The following is an 18,817-nucleotide window of genomic DNA, read 5'->3' as shown; positions in this document are numbered from 1 at the left end:
GAACTAAAGGTAAGACTATCGGCTCCTAGGAGAATGCTTGCAGGTGCTCACACTGAAGGACTAATTAAAACCTTCCTACCCAACAAAGGAAATTCCACGTACTCTAGCGCAGAATACACAGTATAACCGCGAACTCGAAGGCAGGTTGACTCGAAGGCTCAGCTGCCAAGGAGAAAGATCACAACCGCCGAGGCGGCAACTGGGTCTGGACGAGTGAGGAGGGCAGCGGGGTGTGACAAGTCTGGGGAGAGCGAAGGGACTCGGCCTGCCACAGGAGGCCTCGCAGGCCGCGGGGCCCGGGATGCGGGCCGCAAAGGGGCGGGCCCAGAACCGCGGAGAAGACTCCTGAAGCCAGGGATGGCGGGAGCTTGGAAGCGCCTCAGACCATATTGGGGGAGCCTGGCTTCCAGAACCGCCAAGCCCCGCCCCCGCCGCTCTGGGGGCGCGCCCAGGCCTGCGGCGGCCTTCACAGTCTCCGAGGCCACGGCCCCGGCCGTCCGCGACCACTGACCCCCAGCCCACGGCTCAGCGCTGAGCTAGGGCTCAACCCCGCCGGGTGTGTGTATGTGTGTGTGTTGTTGGTGGGGGGTCCCACATCCAGCGCCAACAGCCCCCGCGCCAGACTCCCGCATGCCCCGCCCCCATGAGTGGTGCGGCCCGGGCCCGCCCCCTGACGCATGACGCAGAGGGGGCGTGGCACCCACCCCGTCACGTGACGGGGGAGTGACCTCGCCGCCCCGCGCAATGGGGGCTTCGGACCCGGAAGTGGCGTCCTGGGCTCCCGGCGGTGCCGCGGGGATGGCGGGAGCCGGAGCTGGAGCCGGAGCTCGCGGCGGGGCGGCGGCGGGGGTCGAGGCCCGGGCTCGCGACCCGCCGCCCGCACACCGCGCGCATCCGCGCCACCCTCGGCCGGCGGCGCAGCCCTCGGCCCGCAGGATGGACGGTGCGTCCGGGGGCTTGGGCTCCGGGGACAACGCCCCGACCACCGAGGCTCTTTTTGTGGCGCTTGGTGCAGGAGTGACGGCGCTCAGCCACCCGCTGCTCTACGTGAAGCTGCTCATCCAGGTGTGGGGGCCAGGGGTGCCACGGGGAGATAGGGGGCGGATATGAAGGTGACCGGCCAGGGTCTGGAGGGGGATGGGGGCGGGGGGGTGTCGAAGGCGAAGGATTCGAGGAGGGGGCGGGGTGGTGCGCAGAAGCGGGAGAAGACTAAAGCGGTTAGGGTTTCAGGGATGCAGCGGGCATAGTTTGGGGATGCAGAGACGAGTGCAGAAGGGTCAGCGACAATTTGGGAGAAGATGGAAGGAATGAGGAATTTCGGGGTACAGGGGAGGGAGTATTGGAACGAAGAGATAAGTTTAGGAAATGAAAGAACGGAGGCAATGGACTTGGAGGGGAGGGGCGGCATTTTGGGGTGAAAGAAGCAACAGAATTGGGGGAGGGGTGGGAAGTTTTTGGCGATAGGGTGGACAGGAGGATGGGGGGCCAAGGCACAGTATTCAGAAGATGAACACTTGTTTAGAGTGAAGGAGACCCAAAGCTCTGGATTTGATAGAGAGGGATTTAAAGCGATTTAGGGGGACGAGGGGGGCGCGGAACAAAGGACTGGGGTCATGGAAGAAAAGGGGGCATCAGCTTCTGGAGAGAAGGGGACAGAGGCACAGATTCAGTGTTGATGGAATTTGGCGAAGGCGAAGGAGTTAGCACAGGAAAGCTATCGGTTTACAGGAGATGGGGGCTCTGGATTTGATGGCGACGACAGATTTGATGGGAGGAGGGGACAGGATGACGTGCTTTGGAGGAGGGGAGCAGATAGGGAGACGCGGTTGGGGGGAGGAGTAGTGGCGATCCGTCTGGAAAGGGGAGCGAGGCGGAGGCTTTTGGTGGGGGGAGGGATGACGCATTTGCAGAACATTGAAGTCACGGTTGGGGGCTGGAGTGGTCTGGGCGTATTGGAATTGGCCAGCGGGGCCAGTTGGGAACACAAGGTGGGAGGGTATGTAGGGACTGGCTTAGACTGAGGTCAAGGTAGTCTGTCTCTGCAGTCGAGGCATGCAGGGGCACTGGGCGCTTTTGATCGGACCGGCAGTGCCTTTACAGATGAACTGGGCTGCTTGAGAAAGGGAGAGATGGAGCTGGAAAGGGGCGGGGTGCAGTGGGGCGAGGGAGTGCCTTTGGCAAAATTAGGTGGGCGTGACCGAAAGGAGCGCAGCCTAGATGGGGTGGTTCAGGCCTGGACTGTTATCTGAAGATTCAGCCTAGAATTTTTAGCTAAGAAGCAGGAGGGGTTAAAAATTGAGATGGAAACCTAACCAAATCTTGAGGTTTGAGTTGAGTTGAGGCAAATGGGTATCAGATTTACTGTCCTGATGACGGACTGAGAGTGGGAGATACAGTTGGAAAGAGAGGGACTTGAGAACAGGAGTAATTGAAATCTGGGGTCTGAGGAACCCGGGCCAGTGGATTTTGGAGTGCGACAAGGAATATGACAAAGAATGAGGACATTTCAGTCTTGGAAGTAACTGACAGGGTAAAGGTTGAGACTGGTGTCTGGTTGTGATTTGGGAATAAGGGCTGCTTTTCTTATAAAAATTCAGGTTGTATTTTCACCAATAGAGATCACAGGTTTCAGAGAGAAACTGAGGCTTTGGAACCGGTGGTACCTGAGATGAGAAGCAAGGATGATGGAATGAGATTGGGCAAGAACTGCAACTTCAGGGTGGCCAGTAGGAGTGTCTGTGGAGTGGGGGCTGCTGGAGTACGAGGAATTGGGCAGAGGTCTCCATGAGAAGGAAACTGGAAGTGGCTTCATCATTGGGACCTTGGTAGGAGAAGGTTCTCCCTTCTCTCTTGCAGGAGAAGAAAATTGAAATAAGGGTCACTAGGAAAAGCAGTTGAGGAATGAGAGCGAATGGGGAATGAGGGAGAACAGGGAATTGGGGAATGAGGGAGTCGAGAGGGTGAGACAGTCTGGACAGTGGGTGGTAAGGGTGAGTGAGCCCAGCTGGGGTGACTGAGGTGGTCTGTCCTGTTTGAACGCAGCTGGTGCTGAGTGTAACATATTTGAGGGTGAAATCTTAAATGGATATAGTTTGGGAATTAGAGATAACATTTTGCAAAAAGGTAGATTCCAGTTTGGGGTTGGGTGGCAGGATTGGAGTGGCAGATTTGGGGGTTGTCCCAGAAAAATGAGTAACGGTAGAGAATCTGCCTGCAATGTGGTTCAGTCCCGGGTCGGGAAGGTCCCACACGCCTTGGGGCAGCTAACCCTGTGCGTCCCGAGCACCCTGGAGCCATGCAGCAGGAGACGCCACTGCAGTGAGAAGCCTGGGCGCTGCTACTAACCCCCTCTCCCTGCAACCGGAGGAACCCCACTGGCCGCAGCGAAAACCCAAAAACTTTGAGAGGGAAGGGAATAGGGGTGAGATAGGATCAGCAGGCCTTCGATAACACAGGTAGAAGTTAAGAAAACAGACTCCACAGATTTGGGAGCTATGGGAATGTGGATGAAGGGAGTGACCAGGTTTAAGGGTGAAATCAAATCAGTGGGGTTCCCCAGTTGTGGTGACTGGAGTGGATAAGGCAGCAAAAGGACAGTGGCTCAGACTTGGAGTTGAGGGTATAAAGAAATACGGCCTATATAAGAAAACAAAATCAGAACAAACCTAACCTCAGAACCTTCAAGCTTTTAGCCCCGAAGGGGAAAGGTCTGGAAGGGGGAGGGTTCACTGCTTAGGTCGCCTGGCCCAGCCCTTCCCTTCAGCTCCCCTGGGCTTGATTTTTTTCTTGTAAGAAGTTCTCTGTCCTGGAGGGAGTTTCTTAAGTCATAATCAGTAATCTGTCATGCGGCTCAGAATCCCATCTGCAGGGGACAACCTCAAACACTTCCAGAAACACTTGACTGAGGTGAAGAAGCAGAAACATTAAGCCCAAAAGCTGGAAGCATGCATAGTTCCACTGATACGGCTGTTTTTGCTCTCTTTCACATCCTCACGGAGCTCCTCTGATTCATCTGGGCAGCTCTGAAGTCCCCTGCCAGGGAGGGGCCCTCTCACAGCCCACTGAGATGCTGGTCTCCTGGACACCTTGCCTCTAGCCAGGCAGCGGAGAATCTTCCATTAATCAGCAGTATAACAAATGGCCTCACCCCTCAGGAGAGCCCCTCTCCTCCTCACAGAGGTTGGGGTGGCTTGGTCCTTCACTCACCCAGGACTTTAGCAGACACCTTAATTATAATCATCATCTGTACAGCAAGGATTATAACTCCACAGAAATGAGGGGGTCATTCTGTCCCAGGGATGTGGGGTGATCAAGGTTAGATCACCGGTGAGAAATTATTTGAGGTGACAGTGTGCTCTGCTGGGGAGTGCGAGGGGACGTATCTGTGACATCTGCAGGGGGTGCAGGAGCCATCTGAAGTTTGGGGCTGAGATCTGGGTGTGATGGGTTTTGGTGTTGCCACCTTGGGACTGAGACTGGAGTGACGTTTTTACCCTAGAGATGAGAATTAACTGAGATTTTTTTCCTGAGATAAGCATGGGGTTTGAAGTACCTGAACGTGGGGTGAGGGGAGAGTCCCTGCACTGGAAATACCTGGAATTGGGAGGTCATAACGTTGGGGGATGGGCGGCTTGGATTGTGGTGAGTGTGATATCTGGAACTGGACGCTTCTGTGCCTCAAGCGATTTCATGATGCTGATAACAGACAGCAATGAAATTGGGTATGTTTTGACGGGGAAAGCGTCATCAGGAGCAGCACTGGACTCTGGGAGGAGAGTTCGAGGCCTGGGAAAGAGGAGAAGGGAGACCGAATCAGCAGGACAATCTGACTCTGCCTCTGTGTTTGTCGATTCTGAAGGTGGGCCATGAGCCGATGCCCCCCACCATTGGGACCAACGTGCTGGGGAGGAAGGTCCTCTACCTGCCGAGCTTCTTCACCTACGGTGAGTGTGCTCCCCAGGCAGGAAAGACCGTGCCCAGAGAGATGTGAAAGAAGTGTCAAGCAGGGAGCAGGCCCGGCTGGGCCCGGGGAACATGGAGGGGCCGCATGGGGTATCCAGTGGGGAACATGGGGTGCCACGTGGGTAGCCAGTGGGGAACATGGGGCCGCGTGGGGTACCCAGCGTCAGAGCTGGTGTGGGAGTCGGGTCAGGGACAGCGGGGTGTCGGGGTGGGAGCTGGTGATCAGCACGGCTGTGGGACAGTTCCTCTGCCTGGGCTGCCCGCGGTCAGTGGGAGAGCAGACAGGTGCCCGAGGGCTGTCCGGGGCAGAGGTGCCTGTCATCTCTGCCACCCCAGGCGGTGCCTGGGAGCGAGAGCGGCAGTGGTTTTCCTTTATTTCTCTCCTGAGCAGTCTGGCTGTCCTGTTACCAGTTCTTTGGCCTTCCTGCTCCTCCAGCAGGAGGCCTGTTGGCACCTCCTAGGTTCCTTTCCCGCCCTGTTCCCCAGGCAGGAGTGCCCTCTCACTCAAGCACCCCCATCCCCTGGGGTGGAACACTCAGGTAGGTCTCGGCTTCACCTCTGGCCCTGATGACCTGCTCGAGCTCTGGCCCTGCCCTCCTCGTCAGCTGCTGCCCACCCAGGCCCTTCATACAAGCACAGCAGCTCTGCCTGCCTGAGGGTCTCTCCATCGAGAAGCCCACCACAGTGGGTGGGGCTTGCCCGATGCCAGCAAAGCTCACCAGCTGCCCACACTGTTCATCCCCAGGTCCACAGCCAGCCAGGACCATTTCACATCTGCCATCCCTGCCCGCCTCCCGAACTTTTTAAACGTGCCTTTGCTCTCACAGCCGGGCTGATCCCCACCTGCTCCATCCATCCCTGCTCATCTTATCTGTGTAGTCAGTCCAGAACAGTCCTCTGAAAAGCTTTCCTCCTGCTAAATAACTTAGGCCCTCGCCGCCGACCGCCCCCCACCTTTTTTCCACGTCACACACTCTTGGCAGAACCTCACGTCCCGTTTCTCTTCCAGTTTGGCCACCTTATTGTTGAGTACAGCGTGGGCCAGGTGGAAGATGTCGTTTTGGGGGGAGAAGTCTGTTCATATTTGTTTCATTTAAAAATTGTCAGTGTCGGGGAGGAAGATGTCACAGGTTTAGGGAACCCCCCACCGCCCCCCCCAACTGTCGCACAATGAAGCCAGTGTACACAGTGGACACTTGCCCTGTGGGAGGCCGGGTGGCAGGCTGCCAGCCCCGCGCTGCCGTCTCTCTGTACACGGCCGTGCCGGGCTCTAGGCCTAGAGAGATGGGGACCCAGACCGTCTCTGTTGATGTCCCACAGTCATTCTTGAAAGGACACAGGGTGGAGGGTCTTGACAGTTATCTTATAGCCTCTTGTGAAGATGAGCCAAGTCCTGAGGTGCCTCCTGCCCTGTTTATATAAATGTGGTCTCAGTGCAGATGGTGGAAGCAGGCGCCCGATGGGCATTTCTGGACACCATACCTGCTCTCGAGTTGGGGAGGGGGCCCAGCTGTCTGGCTGTCTAGACACTGTTCGGACAAGATCTCTTCCTCCCCATCAAGGTGAAAAATGTGGCATTCTTCAGTCTTCTCCTGGGAAGGACCTCTTGGCGAGTTTTTTTGGGGACTACAGGGAAACCATGGAATGATGGAGCCCCCAGCCAGCCAGGGGGCCCATTGGTGGCGCAGAGGCCTCTCCAGGCACTTCTGCCTGCCCTTCTCTGCCCTGGTTCATAATTCTGCTCTGAGATAGGGGGAGGTAGGCATGTTCCCTCCTCTTCTTCTGGCTCGGAAACTAGGTGGAAATAGAAAGAGGCTAAGTGTCCTCTCTTTCTGGAACTCACGCTCAGGCTTTATCCCACCAGCTCTCCTTCCGGCTGCTTGGAGCTCCCTTCCCCCAAAACAAACCTTCCTTCTGCCTGTTCCCTCCGCCAGAGCGTCCTCCCAGTGGCCCAGCCTCCTCTCTCCTCTTCCTCTCTTTCCAGCCCTACCCCTGGCTCTGGAAGCCAAACCAGCCGGTACCAGGTGCCCTGGGGCCGGGAAAGCCGGTGGAGCTGCCATGCGGAATGGCTGCTGGCAGACGCGGGGAGGGGAAGACAGGCACCTTTCGGGTTCCCGCCACTGTGCGGAGCTGGAGAGCCGAGGTCAGGGCTTTGAGGGGCTCCGTGTGAGGGACCATTCTGCTAGCTTCCAGGCACTCAGGTTTATAAAAATTTGTCTTGTCTCCTTTTTGAACATTGTCTAAAAGTTGATATTTAACGAAAGAAAGCAACAAAAGGTTAAGAAAGTATCCATTTAGAGACCCTTGCGAAAAGCAATGACTTGGATAGGGTCCAGCTTCCCTGACCACTTGTTTTTTCTGTAGAGCAGTTCATTAGTGCCTCTCTTTTAGTTTCTTCTCCTCTGGTTTTACTCCCCTGCCCTGCCATCCCCCATGATTAATAAATGCCAGGAGGTGCCTGGTGGGGTCCTGGGTGCAGCACGTGACAAAGTGGGCATGTCCCTCTCCCTCTCGAGCCTTTCTCCCGGGACCCCTTCCTTTTCCTTTTCCCTCCCTTAGTTTGCAAACTTCATTGTTCCCTGGGGGCAGTCTTTTTCCTTTTTTTTTTCTTTTCTCCAGAGGAAAACATTTTTCATCAGCAACAGAGTTGGTTCCTAGGTTGTAGCACTGAAGCTGCCGAGTTGAAAACCTGTTGCTCAATTTGCCAAGATTTTTCAAAGCTAAAAAAAAAACCGATGAACCTGTTTGTCCAAAAAAAAAATATATATGTTTTGAAGATTTTGCAAAAGGAAATGGGCTAGAGAAGACGATTGGGAGTGGGGCCCAAGTGTTCCCAGGGGCGTGGCCGGTGCTCCCTCCCATGACGGAATCCGGCAGGTACCGAGGGACAAGGCCGCGCCTGTTCTGGGAGTGAAGTGTGACCCAGGAGTGGGTGCGCCGGGGCCAGGCGTGACGCTGCCCCATCTGCTCTCCCGCAGCCAAGTACATCGTGCAGGTGGACGGGAAGATAGGGCTGTTCCGAGGCCTGAGCCCCCGGCTGATGTCCAACGCCCTCTCCACTGTGACCCGGGGCAGCATGAAGAAGGTGAGCCTGGGGTGAAGCCAGGACCGGCTGCCTGGCGCTTCCCGAGCTCCCGACCCCCCTGCAGGCCACTGTGGGCACCCGTCCTGCTTCTCAGTGCCTGGGTTGGTCGGGGCACCCTGCCCCGCCACAGCACCATAGCCAGACTCCAAGGCCAGGTGGTCCGGTGCTGAGTCCCCTCAATTGGAAACACTCCTGCTGCATGATGCACCCTGTGACACTCAACGGGAGCTTTCCCCGCCAGCTCCAGCCCTGGGGGGGTTTCCCACGCTGGGCCCCGCTAACAGACATGGCCAGGAAAAGCAGCCGGAGCCGCGTCCTGCCCTCTGCGTCCCCTCCCAGTTCCATCTCAGAGGCACGCTCGCACTCTGCTTCTGAGCCGCCTCTGCTCTTCGCATCTCAGGTTTTCCCTCCAGATGAGATCGAGCAGGTTTCCAACAAGGATGACATGAAGACTTCTCTGAGGAAGGTGGTGAAGGAGGTGGGTACCCAGCTCCGGAGAAGAGCCTGATCATCATTTCTCACTGCCAAGTCAGGCCAGTCGGTGAAGAGTCACAGTTGGGGCCTCCTGCGTGCTCAGTGGGGGGTGGAGGGCAGGATTGTGCGAGGGTGAACCGGGGCCCGTCTGAGGTAGACTGACCCACGTGGGAGCCTCGGGATCCTGGTTTCTCCCTGTTAAGTACTCATAGCTCCCCATGAGCGTCAGTTCCGGAGACGGGCCAGGCTGAGTCCCCACCTCTGCTCTCTTGCAGACCTCCTACGAGATGATGATGCAGTGCGTGTCGCGCATGCTGGCCCACCCCCTGCACGGTGAGCCGCCCCGCTGGAGACTGCATCCCAGCCGTGGGACGAGCCCTCGCAGATGGTAGACGGGGAGCAGTGGAGTGACTGGGAAGTAGCGTTACTGGGATCGGCCGGACGTCCAGTCCAGCGGAGTCGGGGCTCTTCCCAGGCAGCAGAAATGGGACGTGCTCACAGGGTGTCTCATGATCACAGGAATCCCAGAGGCCGCCTCCCCTCCTGGGCTCGGACACAGGCCCTGCGGCGCGGTGGCCGCCATGCCAGGCACCGCGGCCGGGGAGTTGTGGCCTTTGGCCGTCGTGTCACCTGTGTGTGTGTTTCCTTTCTCCTCAGTCATCTCAATGCGCTGCATGGTCCAGTTTGTGGGACGGGAGGCCAAGTACAGGTGGGTAATGCTACTCAGGATGAGCAGGAGGGCCCTGTCACTACTCAGAGTCTGCCAGGACAGGCCAGACTGGGATCAGCTCCTGCCCCGTTTCTGCCGTTTCTAACAGCTTCAGAGGAGTGGGCTAGTGACTTCTGTAGTCTGAGTCCAGGGCGTCTTCTCCCTCGCTCATCTAGGGCGTCCCTGGATGAGCTTGGATGCCCTGCAGAAGCGGGGGTGGATTGGAGTCCACTTGATTAGGGGTCCCACCAGGGTTCCCTCCTGACCCCTGGGTCATGTCCTGACCCTGCCTCCAGCTGTTGCAGGAGCGGGCTTATAGTTGGTTCCCTGCTCTGCTAAGCCACCATCCAGCCCGTGGGCTCAGGGCTTGTCCCTCCCATTGTTTACCTGCCATGCCCGGCACTGGGTGCTCTGGGGTCATCCGTGTGTTGATCCCGCCCTTCCCTGGGGCACTTGTGCCTTCCCTTCCCTCTGGGTGCAGGACAGGAGGGGGTCCTGGAGACACGGCAGGAGTCATGCGCTTGTCACCCTTCCTCTCAGCTTCTCATTTCCTGGGTTCGGTGGTTGCCTGAAGCTGTCCCTGGGGCCACTGCCCCAGGAAGCTTGGCTGCCATGGTGCCTCCTTTTGAGTTCACCGGTGGGAAATTGACCCATTTCCCCCAGTGGGCTCAGAACCCAGTGGGCCGAGCACAAGTGGGGCCTGGCAGGGCTCTGGCTCCCCCCGCCTTTCACCTAGGCTACCCCAGGCCCCTCAGCTTTGCAGAGCCTCCCTGCATTGTCTGGGCCCCGGAGGTTGCAGGTGAGCCTCCTTTGCGTTTCACATCTAAGAAGTCCCAGCCTGCCCTCTGATGGCTAAGAGGCTGCAGCGGGCGGGGCACACGTTCCCAGCTCCCTGCTGGGATAGGCCAGGGGTCTGTCTTTTCCCAGACTGGGCGATCTGGGCCATCTGCTGCAGGGCCTTCTGCTGCAGGACCCTCTGTTCCTTCCCTGCCCTCTGGGAAGGAGCCTCTCTGCACTCGCCTCTTCTGTCTCTCTGTCAGGCATGCAGGTTCCAGAAGGTTGTTCAGCCAGAGCTGAGCACAAAAGCCTGCCAGGAGAAGGGCCCGTCGCCTTGTAGCAGCCCAGGCTGGAAGGTTCATTCCTATATTCCAGATCCACTCAAGATAGCCATAGAGAACTGGGGTTCTGCCCCCGGTGGGGTGGGTTTCCTGAGTCTCAGTGAACTGTGTCGATGCCCCCCTCACCCCCAAACAAGGGCTGTGACCATCTCCACTTGGCTTCTGCCCGGTGACAGAGGATGTCCCCTCCCCATCCCAGCCAGGGCCGGATGGCTCTGAGCAGGGGTGGGGGGCTCCCCATCCGACCCGGGTGCGGGCTTCTCGCAGGCACCTGGTGACCTTGTGTTCCCCGTGTTCTCCACAGTGGCGTGTTGAGCTCCATTGGGAAGATTTTCAAAGAGGAGGGCCTGCTGGGATTCTTCGTGTACGTGAGTTTTATACTCCCTGTAACTGTCATGGAGCAGGGTCTACTAACAGGCGCGTTCTCAATCCTCAGGCCACGGTTGCTAGCCTCAGACTAACCGCCGCGCCTCGGCCCGGCCCGTAGAGCTCCACAGCGTGTGCTCTGTGGACCGGCAGAACCAGAGCTGCCCAGCCCCCTCCACGCCACGGCTCGCCCAGCAATAGTACTGTCCGTCCAGCACACCGGGTGTGCGGGGACCATCCCCCAACTCCAACCCCACTGCCTCCGTCCGTCCGCTCCAGGGCTGGGGGGCAGGCACAAGGCTGGCCTTCAGGAGGTCTTCAGCTCGTCCATCGTCTTTGATTTCACTGCAGAAAAACAGCTGGAAGTCTGTGACTTGGGCTGAAGGTCAAGCCCTGGGCAGCTCGTAAGCTGACTCCAGCTGATAAATGCCGTTTGACAAAGTAGTTTTTCATATTCAACATTTGGGCTTCCCAGGTGGTGCTAGTGGTAAAGAACTGGTCACCCTTCTGCCCATGCAGGAGATGTAAGAGACACAGGTTCGATCCCTGGGTTGGGAAGATCCCCTGGAGAAGGAAATGGCAACCCACTGTAATATTTTTGCCTGGGAAATCCCATGGACAGAGGAGCCTGGCGGGCTATATATAGTCCATGGGGTCGCAAAGAATCAGATACAACTGAAGTGACTTGACATTCAACATTCAGAATGCTTCGCATTATAGTCCCTGTTTCTGGCTTCTCTTCAAAAGTTAAGACCTGGCTGTTCCAGGCCTGCGTTTCTGCAGAGCAGCTGTCGGCAGGGCACACCATCTCCTGAGGGTCCCAGACCCTCCACCCTACTTGGTGTCTTACACCCCCCTTGCTCCACCTCTAAAGAAAACTCACACTGTATAAAAAGACTGTCAACCATGAACAGAACCCAAAAGCCAGGCCTTACAGATACTTCTGTTTTTCTTTTTTTAGGTCTAGACACTGACTTAGATGCTGTCGCGAGCATAGTGTGCTAGACCTGGGGCTCTGTGTTAACTCACGTGGAGGTGTCATGTCGGCCAGGTGTTCTGCACATAGGCGTGTGTGCGTGTGTATGTAGTTCTCGGTAGGAGGTGGATTTGCCACAGGGGATGTAAGTAATGTCCGGAGACATCTTTTGGTCGTCACAACTGGGATCTAGTGGGTAGAGACGAGGGATGTTGCTAAACATCTCGAAATGCAGAGGTCGACTCCCACGACAAAGAATTTACTCAGCCCTAAAGGTCGACAGTGCCAAGGCTGACAAACTTTGATTTATATACACATACTTATTCAAACATACGTTCATATCTATGTGTATCTATACGTGTGTGTGTGTGTGTGTGTGTGTGAATAAATATTTGCTTGTGTGACTAGTACTTCAGACCTTAAAACACTGCATATCATTGCCTCTGGTATTTTTCACTCTCACTGTATATACATTCTATTCTGATGTGTGAATAGGACTCCCACACAACAGCTGCTTACCCATTGGATTCTTTTTTTCTTTTGCATATTTGTAGAACATGATCTGTGTGCTCAGAAATCGCTGAGTGTATATGTGAAAAGTCAGTCTGAACACAGATGGAACCAACAGGATTGGAAATTGCATTCATGAAGGTTCATTTTATTAATATCCCTCATATCATATTAATAGGTGTGTTATATATTTTTTTAAAACTTTTCAGATATTTTAAAATATTTTTAAAAATTAAAAAAATCCTAATTCTGCGTCCTCTCCCGAAGATACAGCCATTCTCCTGAACCTCTTTCCACATGAATTCATATCTAAACAAGCAACGCATTTTTTTAAAAAAGGAAAAAGACCATAAGGATCACACAGGACCCACCGATACCAATCTGGCTTTTTGCCCTCAGCACTGTATCTTAGGAAAACTTCATATTACTGTGTAGAGATGCTTATTCTAAAGGCCATCACTTTAAAAGGCAGCCCTCCTTACAGAAGTTTGTATGGAGAGTCTTTGGTGGAATGTTCCAGGGGTGAAGACAGACTCCTTGAGCAAAGTTTTAGGAGAGTTGATTAGGTAAATAGGCAAAAGGAAAATTGCCAAAGTGTAAGTACTCTCTCCTTATCTGCATTTAAAAATCCCAGATTTTGCAACATTCATGTCTTAAAGCCCAGCTTCCGTAGTTTGAAAACCACTTATGAGATCATAGGCTTAACTTGTGCTCTCAGATGTGGCATACAGCACGCACCTCGCCACCCCACACCCTGCGAAGAAGGGAACACTGCCTTCCTGGTGCGGACAGCCGCTGGCCCACGTGGCCCCTGCAGCCTTCCTTCCTGAGGCGGTGCTGGTAGATAACGCTGACGTTTAGAGCTTGGAACATTCTTGCCTGCTTCCTGGGTGTGGAGTCCCCAGTAATTGCTCCCTTCCCTCTCCTGCTCATCTCTGCTCACCTTGTTTTTTTAGCGGCTTAATCCCTCACCTCCTGGGCGATGTGGTTTTCTTGTGGGGCTGTAACCTGCTGGCCCATTTCATCAATGCCTACCTGGTGGATGACAGCGTGAGTGACACCCCAGGGGGGCTGGGGAACGACCAGAATCCAGGTTCCCAGGTTGGTTGGAACAAGGACTTGTCCATCTTTCCATGTACTGCTGATGCCCAGGGTCTGGGGCAGACTTGAGGACTCTGGGATTCTGAGCACTGGGCCCTGGGGGCTGGAGAGGGTCCCTAGCGGGGAGGGGTCTGAGCAGAAGACGTCCGGTGGTCCCTGAGTGAACTTTGTCTCCCAGGAGATGAGATCGCTAATGAGACCTACAGGGGTTCATGGGATGCCCATCTCTGGGCAGCTTCACCGGTAACACGGATACAGACTTTATCCAAGGCTGGTTTGAGACAGTGACCCAACTAGGGGGTCCCTAGTAAGTCAGGAGATAGCTTTCACTTAGTGTTGTAGGCTTGTTCAGGCCCTTTTGTGAACAGTGACGTTTGATCCTGACAGCACCTCAGTTGTGAAAGAAGCAGAGTCAGGGTGACACTGTTTTACAGACAGATGAGCCCCAGAGATTGAAGGGCTGTCCTGAGGCCCTTGGCTGTGAGTCGGCAGTGCTGGGACTAGGTCTCCCTCCCTGGGCCCAGCTAAGGGTGCTTCAGTCAGCTAGGGCACGTGCCATGTAGGCATACCCTGTTCTTGTTAGCAGGAGTCTCCATAGCTAGGTGTGCACAGACCTCTCAGCTGGTTGAGTCTGGCATGGGGAAGCCTTGATCCTTCTAAAAAACACTGGTTAAGAAAGCTGGGGACTTGATAGGTTGACTAGGTCTGCCTGAACCAAGATACGAGTTGGGGGGCCGTGATGGGCTGGGGCTTCTGGTAGCCAGACATCCCAGGATCGCCTACCCTTGGAGGGTTGACGAGGGCCTGGGGACTTGTCTGCCAGAATTGCTTTGTTGGGGATTGGGGGCTCATCGTCTTGTGTCTGTGTCTGGGCCCCAGAACGGCAGTTCCGAGGTGAGGGTGGTCTGGGAAAGAGTCCATGGTGAGGAGTGCCTCGGGGCTCGCAGCTGGGGCAGAGGGAAGTGGGCCATTTGAAGTGGGTAAGTGGAGTCTTACTGGCATTTTAACGCAAGCAAATTCCAGTCACAGTGATTAGAGTAGCACACCCATGGCCCTGCCCTCGCACCAGAGCATTGGGAGTGAGTGGGTGAGCTGGGACAGCTGGGTGGTTGGTGGGGGTTGTCCCCCAGCTGACGGCTTCCTCCAGTCCAGGTGGGCAGGTGTTTGACCAGGGGCTGCTGCACTTAACCTCAGACAGCAGCAGTCAGCACTTCACTGAAAGTATTTTTCGAGTGCTTCAGGCTAAAGTGAGGCTGCCGCTCAAGCAGAGGGCCCAGCAGACCTCTGCCCAGGTTTGCAGGGTGTCCATCTGGTGGGGCAGCCCCACAGGAGGCTAAGGGATAGGTCGTCACCCTGGTTTGGGGCTGTTTCATGGGTAAAGTTGAATTCAGGAGTTGGGCCTGAAGGGAGTGAGAGTTTGGGGAGGTAGGGGGCAGAAAACCCAGAGGTGCTCCTCACCTTTCACTGTGGGACCCAGGATTCTGTCTGAGTGGTTTAGATGGGCACCTGGTTTTCCACTCAGTAAGCACTTACGTGTGCTGAGCCCTGGGCACTGATCAGACAAAGGTCCAGTCCTCAGGACTTACAGAGGCTGCAGCCCAGAAGTCCACTTTCTTGTTCCTCACTGCTCACCACCCCTGGTGGGGTCACAGAAGCCCTTTCAGTCAGGATATCCCAGTTCCACCCCCCAGATGATCGCAGCTGACTCACAGATTGCAGGAGCTGCTGGCAGGCCCTGAAAGTGGGCACTGCATGTGCAGCAGGCATGTGAGGAGCTGAGTGCTAGTAGGGTGCAAGGCCAGCGTGGACGGCAAGGTAAATGGGGCCACAGAGCAGGCAGTGAAGAGGGGGCCTGCACATCAGAAGTCTGCTTCCCGAGCCAGACCCGTCTCCCTTTGTGTGTCTCCAGTTCAGCCAGGCGCTGGCCATCCGGAGCTACACCAAATTTGTGATGGGGGTAAGTCGGGCCCCGCATGGCCCTTTCCACGGTGCTGGGGGCCTGGGTGGGGCCTAGGAGGCCAGCTCCAGTGGTGGCTGGAGGCAGGCCTCAGTGAAGGCTGCTGGCACGGGGTGTGCCTACCCCCTGAACTCAGGCTGGGGCGGCGGTGGGTGGGGTCACTGACCCTCGGGTCTTCCTGCAGATCGCAGTGAGCATGCTGACCTACCCCTTCCTGCTGGTCGGTGATCTCATGGCTGTGAACAACTGCGGGTAGGTGTGTGCCCCTCCCCCAGGCACCCTGCCAGGGCTGCTGGCGGTACCTGGCTGAGCCCGCCCGCACCCCCCACCCCTGGCTGCCCACTGTGGCCTCGGCCCACCTGGCACGCCGGCTTCCTCTGGGATTCATCGTACCCCTTTGGGAGGAGTATGTGGATGGTGGCAGCTCTAGCTCTTTCCGCCATCTTCTGGGTCTGACACGCTCTTCTTCCCGGGCAGGCTGCAGGCTGGGCTCCCTCCTTACTCCCCAGTATTCAAATCCTGGATCCACTGCTGGAAGTACCTGAGCGTGCAGGTAAGCATGCACTCCAGGGAGTTTTCTCCTCGTTTCTCTACAACATTGATCAGAGAGAAAAGATTTTTGTATACTCTTCATTACATGGAAAGTTAAGGGCTTGTCATGGAATCCAAGGCTTTTAAAAGCAAATTTTACTCTATTTAGAAGGGGTTTGAGGTGCTTAGATCTGAATTTCTTTAAGAATTAAACATCAGACTAGGTCTTTTCTTCACCTTTTAAAGACTCAGAACAAATATGGGCAAGCCCACGGGGTAGGTGGTAAAGCCCAAGAACTCCTTATAACCTTGAGTAACCTGGGCTGAAGACACCTGGCCTGTTGGAGGCCGGCCCCTCCTTCCCGCAGGACGCCCCGGGTGCCTAAGAGAGCCTGAGCTTGGCGCTGGGCCACATGGTGAGCTTGGTGAGAGTGCCAGTCTTGAAGTTTTTGTGTTGCCCAGGCACACTCCTGCTGGCCGGAGCTCTGGGTCAAAGGTCCAGGTGGCTGGCCCAGGGCAGGTCCTTGGCTTCCCTGGCCCTGGTTGGCCTCAGTAAGATGAGGCAGGGGCCCGGGCAGGAGGAACCAGCACACTGACGGGCCTCCGGCTTGAGAGAAGGATGATGGATGGAAAGAAAGCAGGGAGGCGTGAGACAGACACAGGCCTTCAGCGACTCAGGTGGTTCCACATGCATCGCAGCCTGTGTATGGGAGGAGCTCTAGGCCCCTTGGCTCTGATGCCAGAGAGCAGCGAGTGTCCTCCTCAGGAGCCCCATCAACACTGGACACACTGTGCTTCAGCGCAGAGCAGATTCTGACATTCCCCCCGAGGAGTGCAAACCCAGACCGGCTGCCTCCAACCCCAGGGGCTCACAGCTCCCGGCCCTTTGTTGGTCACATGCTGGCCCAGCTCTGTGTGGGTTCCGGAGCCTGGCCTCCCCTCTCAACTGACCTGACTGCTCTTTCCAATCCAGGGCCAGCTCTTCCGAGGCTCCAGCCTGCTTTTCCGCCGCGTGTCATCAGGATCATGCTTTGCCCTGGAGTAACCTGAATCACCTAAAACAAACAGCTAAACCAACCGTGCTGTCTCAGCCTGGCCACTGCGGGTGAGGCCTGATCATCTCGGGGCACCTGTCAGACAACCACCCCAGCATCACCTAGATGTGCTCTAGCTCGGCTGGGCTCCAGTTTCCATATTTCCCATGTGTCTGTCCAGAAGCAGGGGCTGGGTGGGGGTGAGGCTGCGTCCAGTGGGCTGGGCATTGTTGGACCCGGGGAAGGTGGGGTGGGGCGGGGCTGGGGAATGGGGCCCCAATCCACTTACTCTACAGATCTCCCGAGTCGGCCTCGTGCACGGGGCTTGCAGAGGCCCACACTGGATGGGTACAGGCTCCTGAGGTCAGGTGGCACTGCCCCACTCACACCCCTCAATTCAGCCCCAGCTCTCATCCCCGCAGCTCAGCTGGGAGCTTCGCGCTCTTGCTTTGTAAATAGGGTGTGATCCCCTTTCGGGAGGCTGCCATCACGCCCCGGCCTTGACTAGGAGGCTGTCTTCGTTTTTCTCAACACTACTTGTCTGATTAAGGCAGCACCTTCTAAATGGGAAATCATGTGTTTGCTCAGAATGTGGTCCCCTCCCCGTCAAGTTAAAGGCTCGTCGACTTAATGGTGATGCCTCACATGCAGGAAATGGTTATCTGTGCAATTGTGAACACCCAGATGTTACGCAGATCAGCGTCTCTGGTCGTATCCAGTTTAAAGTTCCTAATAAGATCTGACCTTTTCTCCCGCAAATAAATGCATCGGTGGTGATTTGGAACTTTGTGGAAAGTCTCTTATTTTCATGAGCTTAACTGTCTGCAGGGTGTTTCTCAATCCTTTGTGGTTGTATGAGAAGTGAAGTGAAAGTTGTGTCCAGCTCTTTGCAACCCCATGGACTATAGAGTCTGTGGAATTCTCCAGGCCAGAATACTAGTGTGGGTAGCCGTTCCCTTCTCCAGGGGATCTTCCCAACCCAGGGCTTGAACCCAGGTCTCCCACATTGCAGGCATGTTCTTTACCAGCTGAGCCACAAGGGAAGCCTGGTTATATGAGAAGGGGCTGTAAAGTGACGGGGCTGGGGGCAGCTCGGCCTGGGCATGCAGAGGGCCCGGGCTTGGCGTAGATCAGTGGGCAGGGGCAGGGGGAGGGTGGAGGCTCAGGTTGCTGGGCGGTTTTCTGAGTTAGACAGGCCAGGATACCAGTTCACAGAGCAGCAGCTAGTGCATAGGCTTCTTCCCAGGGAGACAGGCCCTTGAAAAGTCCTCCCAGCTTCAGAAAATGTTCCATGCAAAAGTCCAGCTGTCCTCAGCACTGTTTGCAGATGATATTGTCGGGTTTTACCAAGTTGGTTGGGGTAGCAGTCACGTGGGTACAGCAGAAGGGGTAGGCGGCCCAGCTGCAGCACCGAGCTTGGCCTTCTCTAGAAAAGGCAAAGCTCCCTCCATTTGCTCCTGCCGAATACCAGGGCCTATAAACGGGCAAAACTTAAGATGGTGGTCCCTGGAGACTGGGCTTCCAGCTGATAGGGTGGTAATACCAGTTGAGGGCCAGCTGGGTTCCCCAGGTGTTCTCTGCCCTTGCTCCAGGGGCGCGGGCCTCGGGAGTTGGGGTTTGGGACTTAGGTCCTATTTCCCCACAGTGTGGCTGGGTCCTGCCCAGGGATGGCCCTGGGATGCCTTTGCCCTAGTTTACCTCGCATATCCCTGTTCCCCAGGAACATGGGAGCGTGCCTGTGCAGGTATCCTGTAAATGTACATTGGTGGGGGGTCACTGAGATCTTACACTCAAGCTCAGATAACCGAAGTGGCCGGGAGGGAAAGCAAATGGCAAGGCGAGCGGGCCGGGGCTCGCTGGCATGGATTCTGTGGAGAAGGAAGACCCTTCAGAGGCGGGTCTGCCACGCGGCACGTGGCCTTTCTCTAGCCCAGCGTGGCTTCCCCTGGCACTGACCACTGCCCCGGGGTAACTGTTGCTCTACCCTCAGGTCC

General features: G+C 56.1%; 1 protein-coding gene across 2 annotated transcripts; it reads left to right on the top strand.

Moving 5' to 3' along the window:
- Window positions 1-744: 744 nt before the first annotated feature.
- Window positions 745-17,585, top strand: MTCH1 (mitochondrial carrier 1). 2 transcript variants are annotated; one of them, XM_068994038.1, is made up of 12 exons: window positions 745-1,065; window positions 4,859-4,943; window positions 7,941-8,047; window positions 8,448-8,525; window positions 8,797-8,854; window positions 9,179-9,230; window positions 10,653-10,712; window positions 13,157-13,250; window positions 15,211-15,258; window positions 15,443-15,510; window positions 15,736-15,811; window positions 16,763-17,585. In XM_068994038.1, exons 1-12 carry the CDS (start codon window positions 745-747, stop codon window positions 16,832-16,834), a joined length of 1,119 nt encoding a protein of 372 aa, XP_068850139.1. In that variant the 3' UTR covers window positions 16,835-17,585. The 2 variants fall into 2 exon arrangements, with proteins under 2 accessions (XP_068850139.1, XP_068850138.1); XM_068994037.1 differs by having other exon boundaries at window positions 13,157-13,301.
- Window positions 17,586-18,817: the final 1,232 nt, after the last annotated feature.

Source organism: Capricornis sumatraensis, chromosome 22, assembly GCF_032405125.1.
Source record: "Capricornis sumatraensis isolate serow.1 chromosome 22, serow.2, whole genome shotgun sequence".
Classification (NCBI taxonomy): domain Eukaryota; kingdom Metazoa; phylum Chordata; class Mammalia; order Artiodactyla; family Bovidae; genus Capricornis; species Capricornis sumatraensis.
This window is presented reverse-complemented; position numbering and strand designations above follow the sequence as displayed.

Excerpts from the sequence above, each read along its gene's own strand:
- MTCH1 (XM_068994037.1), top strand. The coding sequence starts at position 745 with ATGGGGGCTTCGGACCCGGAAGTGGCGTCCTGGGCTCCCGGCGGTGCC. Across the intron at positions 15,259-15,442 it reads ACACCAAATTTGTGATGGGG|ATCGCAGTGAGCATGCTGAC; the intron begins GTAAGTCGGGCC and ends GTCTTCCTGCAG. Across the intron at positions 15,511-15,735 it reads ATGGCTGTGAACAACTGCGG|GCTGCAGGCTGGGCTCCCTC; the intron begins GTAGGTGTGTGC and ends CTTCCCGGGCAG.